Source organism: Triticum aestivum, chromosome 7D (genome assembly GCF_018294505.1).
Source record: "Triticum aestivum cultivar Chinese Spring chromosome 7D, IWGSC CS RefSeq v2.1, whole genome shotgun sequence".
Taxonomy (NCBI): domain Eukaryota; kingdom Viridiplantae; phylum Streptophyta; class Magnoliopsida; order Poales; family Poaceae; genus Triticum; species Triticum aestivum.
The window spans coordinates 176,250,151-176,260,006 of NC_057814.1; the positions used below are offsets into that span (position 1 = coordinate 176,250,151).

Below are 9,856 nucleotides of genomic sequence, written 5' to 3' on the forward strand. Positions count from 1 at the left end.
CGTGGCTTCTACGGGCTTCTAGCAAGAACCGTTCTTACCTACGCATCAAAACCACAACGATTTTTCGTCAAGTGTGTTGTTTTAACCTTCAACAAGGACCGGCCGTAGTCAGATTTGATTCAACTAAAGTTGGAGAAACAGACACCCGCTAGCCACCTGTGTGTGAAGCACGTCGGTAGAACCAGTCTCATGAACGCGGTCATATAATGTCGGTCCGGGCCGCTTCATCCAACAATACCGCCGAATCAAAGTAAGACGTTGGTGGTAAGCAGTATGACTATTATCGCCCACAACACTTTGTGTTCTACTCGTGCATATCATCTACGCATAGACCTGGCTCTAATGCCACTGTTGGGGAACGTAGCATGCAATTTCAAAAAAATTCCTACGATCACACAAGATCTATCTAGGAGATGCATAGCAACGAGACGGGGAGAGTGTGTCCACGTACCCTCAAAGACCGAAAGCGGAAGCGTTGGCTTAACGCGGTTGATGTAGTCGAACGGCTTCGCGATCCAACCGATCAAGCACCGAATGTACGGCACCTCTGAGTTCTGCACATGTTCAGCTCGATGACGTCCCTCGAACTCTTGATCCGGCAAAGGGTCGAGGGAGAGTTCCGTCAGCACGACGGCATGGTGATGGTGATGGTGATGTGGTCCGCGTAGGGCTTCCCCTAAGCACTACGACGCTATGACCGGAGGAGTAAACTGTGGAGGGGGGCACCGCACACGGCTAAGAGAACAATTGATGTGCTTTGGGGATGCCCCCTTACCCCCGTATATAAAGGAGGGGAGGAGGAGGCCAGCCAACAAGGGGCGCGCCAGGGAGAGGAGAGTCCTAGTAGGATTCCCCCCCCTTTTTCCTTCTTCCGGAGGAGGAAAGGGGGAAAGGAGAGGGAGTAGGAGAAGGAAAGGGGGGTGGCGCCCCCTTCCCTAGTCCAATTCGGCCTCCTCCCTTGTGGGGGGCACACCAGCCCCTTGTGGGCTGGTTAGCCTCCCTCCTATATGGCCCATATGGCCCATATCTTCCCCCCAGGGGGGGGGGGGTCTGGTAACCCCTCTGGTACTCCCATATGTACCCGATACATCCGGAACCCTTCCGGTGTCCGAATACTACCTTCCAATATATCAATCTTTACCTCTCGACCATTTCGAGACTCCTCGTCATATCTGTGATCTTATCCGAGACTCCGAACAAACTTCGGTCACCAAATCACATAACTCATAATACAAATCGTCATCGAACGTTAAGCGTGCGGACCCTACGGGTTCGAGAACTATGTATACATGACCGAGACACATCTCCGATCAATAACCAATAGCGGAACCTGGATGCTCATATTGGCTCCTACATATTCTACGAAGATCTTTATCGGTCAAACCGCATAACAACATACGTCATTCCCTTTGTCATCGGTATGTTACTTGCCCGAGATTCGATCGTCGGTATCATCATACCTAGTTCAATCTCGTTACCGGCAAGTCTCTTTACTCGTTCCGTAATGCAGCTTCCCGCAACTAACTCATTAGTCACATTGCTTGCAAGGCTTATAGTGATGAGCATTACCGAGAGGGCCCAGAGATACCTCTCCGATACACGGAGTGACAAATCATAATCTTGATTTATGCCAACTCAACAAACACCTTCGGAGACACCTGTAGAGCATCTTTATAATCACCCAGTTACGTTGTGACGTTTGATAGCACACAAAGTGTTCCTCCGGTATTCGGGAGTTGCATAATCTCATAGTCAGAGGAATATTTATAAGTCATGAAGAAAGCAATAGCAATAAAACTAAATGATCATTATGCTAAGCTAACGGATGGGTCTTGTCCATCACATCGTTCTCCTAATGATGTGATCCCGTTAATAAAATGACAACACATGTCTATGGTTAGGAAACTTAACCATCTTTGATCAACGAGCTAGTCTAGTGGAGGCTTACTAGGGACACGGTGTTTTGTCTATGTATCCACACATGTATCAAGTTTCCGGTTAATACAATTCTAGCATGGATAATAGAAATTTATCATGATATAAGGAAATATAAAATAACAACTTTTTTATTGCCTCTAGGGCATATTACCTTCAATCATCACTAGCATCACTAGCATCACAACCATCATTACGAGCATCAGAGCCTCATCACAAGCATCACGAGCATCAGGAGCATCATAGCCTCATCACAAGCATCATCACTAGCATCACAAGCATCATCACGAGCATCAGAGTCTCATCACAAGCAACACATCCTCATCACAAGCATCACAATTAGTGATCCTGATATGATCCCACCAGGTAAAACAGTCAGCAACTTTTTGGGTAACTTTGGGTGCGTGTTGTACAAGGAATGGGCATGACCAAGTGATCAAATGGAAGATCAAGAAGTAGGTATCACAGGTAATTTTCAGTAAGTACCTAAAATGGAACAGACATAAATAGGCTACTTCTCTGTCCATGTCCAACTAAACTTTTCTATATGTTTACTCATCAAACTACCATAGAGTAATGTCCAACTGAACATATATAAATATGCTACTTCTATTGTTTTCTCATCAAACTACTGTTGTTCATCATGGAGTATTGTTCATACTACTGTTGTTCATCAAACTATTGTGTGTTTCCTCATCAAACTATTGTTCATACTACTCCTGTTCATTCAAGATGTTTCCAAAATTACAGGAAATTCACATTTGTTCTCCTTGAAATCTATGAAGATTGATTGATTGAAGAGTACTTTGAAATCCGTGATCTGTTGAAGATTCATTACACAGTAGAGTAATTACACACATTACTCTGAAATCTCATTAAGCCTTTCTCTGATTGAAATCCTGAAATCTTATTAAGCCTTTCTTTGATTGATTGATTGACTGTGCAGGAAATTCAACTGTGCTAGCTCCTGATTATACTCTGCAAATGATTGTAGCTCCTGATTATACTCTGCAGGAAGACACTTGTAAATGATTATACTCCGCTCCTATCTTCAGATGCGCATTGAGATTCAAATTTCCCTAACATTTAGACAAAACTGTAGACGTATATCATTTTATCTCTATGTGATCAGTAATTTTCCTAACATGTCTCAGATCGAATGCCCAACATGCTGTGTGACACAATACATGTCACACAGAGACATGTTAATTCAGAATACTCCAAGCAATTCTGTGTGCATTCAGAATCATTCATCCACAACATCATTCTGTGTGCATTCAGAATGATTATACTATGTATTCTGTATAATCATTTTGTCTCTGTGTTCATCCAGCAGAAATCCAAGCAATTCTGATCAAAATTATTGTGTGTATGCAGGAGCAGAAAGGAGCATCGAGCAGCGGCGGCTGACCTTGAGCTCTCAATTGGAGTGGAGGAAGGCGACCGACGAGGGATCCGCAGCCAGCGGGGGAGGATCCGGAGCTGCGGCGGAGCAGGCAACCGGTGGGGAATGGCGGCCTGCGAGGGAGCTCCGGACCACGGCAAGGGAGCCTCCGATCGTGGCAGGGAAGGGCGACCAAAGAGGGGATCGGGCTCTCGATTGGAGCGGCGCAGGCAGCCGGCGGGGAAGTATGCCGAAGATGTGGACGGCGGAGGAGCCTGGCGAAGGGGAGGAGCGACGGAGGAAGACGAGGAGTCCTGGCGGAGGGAAGGAGCGATGGAGGAAGACAACGACCCGAGCGATTTCAAATGGGGGGCAGTTTTGCAATTTCACTAGTTTTTATCTGATAGGAAAAAACTCAGCGACAATTACTTCCTCCATCTTAAAATTCTTGTCGGAGGGAGTATTTCGGTAGGGAGGTTGTATTTGGGAACGGAGTAGTTGGCGCGAGCGCACGTGCGAAGGTGAAAACTTTTGGCGCGCGTTCTCTTCTGTACGTGTGCCTGAACGAAAGAGGAAGAGAAGGAAAAAAAAAGGAATCCCCAATCTCGTCTTGCCCTCCCAGTGACAGACAACCATCCCCAAATCCCTAGCCGCGGTCCACTCGACCAGCTTCCTCCCGCGTCGCCAAGCTCCTCCACCTTCCGCCACGAGCTGTCGCCTTCCCGTGCCGCCGCCGCCGCTTCTTCGGGCAGCCCCTTCGCCCGCGCGGCCACATCGCCCAACTCGTCGTTCCGCCACCTCCCGCTCCAACTGAGGGTTAGCCATACACGATTCGTCCATGCCACGGATCACAATGCGACCAGGATAAGAGGAAGGAGATCACCCGCGGCCCAGCACGCAGATTCAGATTTATTGCCAGTTCGTTTTGATTGCAATCTTGGCGTATCTTAACCAGTTCGGTTGTTCCTCCCGCCTTCACGGCTTGGCCAATGCCCGCCTCTTCTCCGTCTCCCGCGGGCAACGACGACGGGCCGTCGCTGACCGCGTCGGCCATCATCGCTCCAGCCGTGTCCGGGTCGCATGTCGTCAAGATAGACGGCTACTCCCGCACCAAGGGGCTTGGCAACGGCAAACGCATCAACTCCGATACTTTCATCATCGGAGGCCATCGATGGTGTGTGCAGTACTACCCTGACGGTGCTGCCTCAAACGACACCGATTGGATATCCGTTTTTCTGTTCTCTGACCGAAGTGATGATACTGAAGTCAAAGCAAAGTTCAAGATAAGTTTGCTTGGCCAAGATAGGCAACCAGTGCCGCAGTACAGTTTCAGCACCCTGATACACACCTTCTCCAGCAAAGAAGCTGCATGGGGCTTCGCTCAATTCATCAAAAGAAATGACTTGGAGGAATCCCTTCACCTCAAGGATGATGTTTTCAGCATCAGGTGCGATGTCACCGTGTTAAAGGAGATCTTCACCGAGCCAATCCGGCCGCCTGTGGTGGTGCCGGTGCCACCATCTGACATGCACCAGCATTTTGGACAGCTGCTCTTGGCCGGTGAGGCGGCCGATGTCAATTTCGAGGTCGGTGCGGAGACATTCGCTGCACACAGGTGCATACTCGCAGCTCGGTCGTCGGTCTTCAAGGCGGAGCTGCTTGGTACCATGAAGGAGAAGACCGCAACTCACATACGAATCGACGATATGGAACCCAAGGTGTTCAAGGCTTTGCTCCACTTCATCTACACCGACTCGCTGCCCGTGATGGACGAGGGCGATGGGGCAGCGACTGCCCAGCATTTGCTGGTAGCGGCGGACAGGTATAGTATGGAAAGGCTGAAGCTGATCTGCGAGGGAAAGCTGTGCGATCACATCTGCAAGAGCACAGCAGCGACGACGCTGGCACTGGCTGAGCAGCATGGTTGTGGTTCTCTCAAGAAGGCGTGCTTCAAGTTCCTGACGTCTCCGGGTAACCTGAAGGCAGTCATGGCATCTGATGGATACGAGCACCTGAGGAGCAGTTGCCCAGGTGTTATGGACGAACTGGTGGCCATGCTTGCTCCTTGACCTCTTTGAGTTTAAACTCACCAGATCTGGTTATTTATCCTGCTATTTATATTTTCAGAAGTAATGATATCCTACTACTGTAAAAAAAAAGGTACTAGCATTGATGCATCTGTTTGAGCTCAGTTGTCATTTCTAGATATCTGAAAACTGTGAGAAGCTTCTGTTTAATCCGAAGACAATATTTTCTAAGTTCTGAAAAATTAGGGGAAATTTTAGAAATCATAAGGAAAACCCTCAATTTTAAGTTAGCGGCGCATACAATCTATTTTAGTTAGAATTTTGAATTTATGGTAGGTGCAACAATGTGCATGGTGTTTTCAAATGCGAAGTCATAATTCGTTATTACACTCCTTCATTCAGAATTATCCAGAGTTCTTTTTTACAGAAGAATTGTCCGGAGTTGACGTGATTGCTGCTAGAATAAATAGAGGGCAATAAGATTACAGTCAAAGAACTGGCGATGAATCAGAACAGTTATCCTCACTCGGCTGATCTATCTGGTCCCAGAACTTTGCATTTGGGAACGTCCAGAAAAAATCTTGTTTTGAGAAATAACGTCCAGAAAAGCTCAATGCTCTATTTTTGTCAAACTAAATCTGCAAAGATAATGCTTCCTTGTTGGACTTGTGATAGAGGTGTACGAAGTAAACCTATGCAAAACAATCTTCAGTGGTACTTGGCTTGACGACGCAGGTAGTTTTTCTGTACTGGCTGAACTATACTTCACAGTGTATCAACAAGTAATTCTGTAGAGTTTTGGAATGTTGTGAAGACATGTGTAGATTGCTGATGAGGATGTTCATTGCTTTCCAGGTTCCGAATTCCCACCAGCACTGCCGCGGCCCGCGACACCCACAGACTCCAAAAGCTTTTTATTATACCCTTCAAAAACAAACATCAGGTCATAAGTAGCTCCGCCCCTCATAGGCCGTGCCGGCTGGTTCATATGTTTTTTCTTAAAGGAAGATAACATCTTCGGCTGGTCCCTATATGTATATTTTCATAAACAAGATGACAAGTAGCTAGCTAGACGCGGATGATAATTAAATGCACGGCAACTTCGTCGAGCTACTTAACAAAGTGATCAGCTTAAGAAACTCAGCTGGACAGCATAAGAGAACACCGCGTTACTGCTAACCATGTGCATATATACTGCCCATTGAGAGATTAAGGGGCGAGTTTTATGCAGACTGACCATTGAGTGAGAGGCTCAGAGCTAGCCAATTGCAGATGGGTCTCTCAAGCGCCGTGGATTGGTGGGAGGAGTGGCCGCTGCGAATTCTCGTTATCTGCAGCCAGTGTGTTCAATGGATCCTCTACTTCTCTGCCCGCCGGTGTAAGTCTGCCATCTCTGCCTCCTTCCGACTTTTGATATGGCTAGCATACATAGGCAGTGATGCTGTGGCGATATATGCTCTCGCCACCCTGTTCAATCGCCACAGGAAGCCGGAAAATTCCAGCTTCACACATGGCAAAAGCGTCCTAGAGGTGGTGTGGGCGCCTGTCCTCCTGATGCACCTGGGCGGACAGGACGGCATAACCGCCTACAACATGGAAGACAACGAGCTATGGAAGCGCCACGTCCTCACGGCCTTCTCTCAGATCACAGTGTCAATCTACGTGTTCTGTAAATCATGGCAGGGCGGCGACAAGAAGTTGTTGCAGGCAGCTATCATGCTCTTCACCCTTGGGGGCATCAGATGCTTAGAGAAGCCATATGCTCTCAGGAGTGCTAGCATTAATAGCCTAGTCAGCGCTTCTGACACTACGGCGCAGATGGGCGACGAGGAATACAGCCGCGACAAGATCAAGCTTGAAGAATATGTGGAAAAAGTATGTGCTGTTTTTAATGCCCAAGGCTGTCGGGCTGGCTAGCTACTTTTCTTTCATGGGGAGGCAGGCTTACGCTAATCAACTCGGTGCTTGCCGGCATTCCGAGCTACTTCATGACTTGCTTCCCATGGCCAAAGAAGTCCATCAATAAGCTGGAGGGTTTGCTGCGCGCCTTCTTCTGGCAAGGGAAGAGCAAAACCTCGGGCGGCCACTGTCTTGTGGCTTGGGACAGAGTTATCCAGCCACGATGTGCGGGTGGCCTGGGAGTCAGGGATCTATCAGCTCACAAGCAAGCTATGATGTGTAAATTTGTGGCCAAAGTTCTTCAGTTTTCAGACATACCCTGCTATCAATGGCTGGCTTCGCAATACTGTAGAAATAACCTACCCAGTGGCAACAGCTCGCGCGACACAGCTTTCTGGAGAGGTCTCAAAACGTACATTCCGCTGGTCTTGTTTTCCTCTAGCTGCTCGCTTGGCTCCGGGGCTCTCGTTTCCTTTTGGCAAGATCAGTGGCTCGAGGTTGGAAGGCTGATGTTTGTGCTGCCAGTTTTATACTCTTTTGCCAAGGATAAGCTATGTTCAATCCAGTCGCAAATAACTCAGGACGGTTGGGATATACAGCTGCACCCAAATCTCTCGCACACAGCGACACAAGAGTTGCAGGTCTTGCTTGACCTCATCGCAAATGTCACTCCGACCGACGCCAATGTTGATCACCGGGTCTCTTCTCTCTTTAGGAAGGAGCTTGCTACAGGGTATTTCTACAAGATGCTCACCTTCCGGGGAATGCGGTGTGCTTTTGAGCAGTGGATTTGGGAGAAGATCATTCCTAACAAGCACAAGGTTTTTCTTTGGCTGGCTTTTTATGGGCGCTTAAACACAAGGGACAACATGTTCAAAAAAGGCTGGTCTGCGCTTGTCTCCAATGCTGATTGTGATATCTGCCCTACTGTGGAGTCCATTGATCATGTCGTACTATGGTGTCGGTCTGCCGAACATCTCTGGGGCAAGCTGCAGTTGAACTCGTTGGCTTGTGCTTCACCTGATCTTCTCTCTTTCTTCGAGCGCGTTTCCCAGCAGCCAATTCTCAAGAGGAAATGGAATGTCGCTCTTGCAGCATGCGTCGTCACTCTATGGCATGCTCGGAATGATCGTGTTTTTAACAGTGCTTCTTGGTCTGACCCATACACAAGGTTCTATGCTGCGGACTTGCTTCGCCTTTGGCTGCACAGAGCTAAGCGGCAACAGGACAAGGACGATTTGAAGACTTGGGCGCTTTGTTTGTCCAACTAATTATACTGTAGTTTTCTAATGTTCTCCTTCCTTCTCTTCCTCTCCTCTCTGTCTCTTCGCACCTTGGTGCGTTTCTTTTGGTTCCTGTAATGGACTCTTTTGTCCCCCAGGCTACGGCCTGTTTGAAATATATAAGGTAGAGCGATCTCTACCTTTTACTTTAAAAAAAAAAGGTCAACCATCTGTCTGATCAATTACTAGGAGAAGCTGATGCCGAGGCCAATCATTTCCCTGATCAAACACAAGGAGAAGGTGAACGTTGAGACCAACCATCTCCCTGATCGAGCATACAGAGAAGGTGATGTTGAGACCAACCATCTCCCTAATCAAAGGCAATGGAGAAGGTGATGTCAGTGCCAGCCGTCATTCTGATCAGGCACAGGGAGAAGCTGATTCAATGGCTGATGTGAGCGTGAGCCACGTTCCTTTGAGGGAAACAGACCATGTCAATAAGCTTTTTTTGGACCTTGCATCTCCGTATCATGATCGGTTTGCTATTATAGAATCCTTCTTGAAGCTAGATGAAGAAAAGGCATATGAGCGGTTGCAAGAAAGGCTATCCGATACGTCCGATCTTCTCTACACCAAAGCAAAGATGACAAAACCCAACAGAGAACTTCTCGGAAGGAACTTTAGCTTTGGCATCTTCTTTTGGGTTCTTGTTGTATACTTCCGGTGGGCATGCATGGTCCTGCCATTCGTAGCCATCGCTTAAGAGTCACAGAGAAGCTTATAATGATAAGGATGTCAAGGTTACATATACATTGTTATCTTGTACTGCTACGCTGGAGTACTTATCAGATAAAAGAGGTTTTGGGCCAGAATTGGGAAGAAATTTGTTTCCCGGGGTTTTCCGATGTAGTTCCATGGTTTCCCAATGTAGTTTCATGGCATTCTTTGCCCTCAAGGAAAAGTACACCAGGCGTATGTTCAACCAACGCTGGCTCATGCCCTTGGGCTCATCCTCGAGAATTACAATCTTGGTTCTTGGATACATGAAACGTTGGTGGAAGCAAGACATACGAGTTGTTGCCGATTACATGAGGTTCAAGAATCACAGGGGCCAATGGGCTCTTCAGATAGCAGGATCAGGATGCGGTGAAGTCCTAGGGTGGAGCATGAAGAGACCGTTTGACGAGAGTGTCCTTCTCTGGCACATTGCAACAGGCTTGTGCTTTTATAAAGTGGGTGCAACACCTAATCATGCATGCGGCACCGTTCAATATGATGAAGAAATCTCTAGGAATGCTGAATGCCCTGCGTGGTGTACAAAATCTGTGTATCACGTAGGCGCAACGGGATGCAGAGAAATATCCAACTACATGATGTACCTCGTTTCT

At 47.6% G+C, this 9,856-nt stretch overlaps 1 protein-coding gene across 1 annotated transcript; it reads left to right on the plus strand.

Moving 5' to 3' along the window:
- The first annotated feature begins 3,932 nt into the window (after positions 1 to 3,932).
- LOC123168218 (BTB/POZ and MATH domain-containing protein 2-like) lies at positions 3,933 to 6,043 on the plus strand. Its single transcript, XM_044586091.1, has one exon. The coding sequence runs from the start codon at positions 4,309 to 4,311 to the stop codon at positions 5,386 to 5,388; it is 1,080 nt and encodes a 359-aa protein (XP_044442026.1). The 5' UTR covers positions 3,933 to 4,308; the 3' UTR covers positions 5,389 to 6,043.
- Positions 6,044 to 9,856: the final 3,813 nt, after the last annotated feature.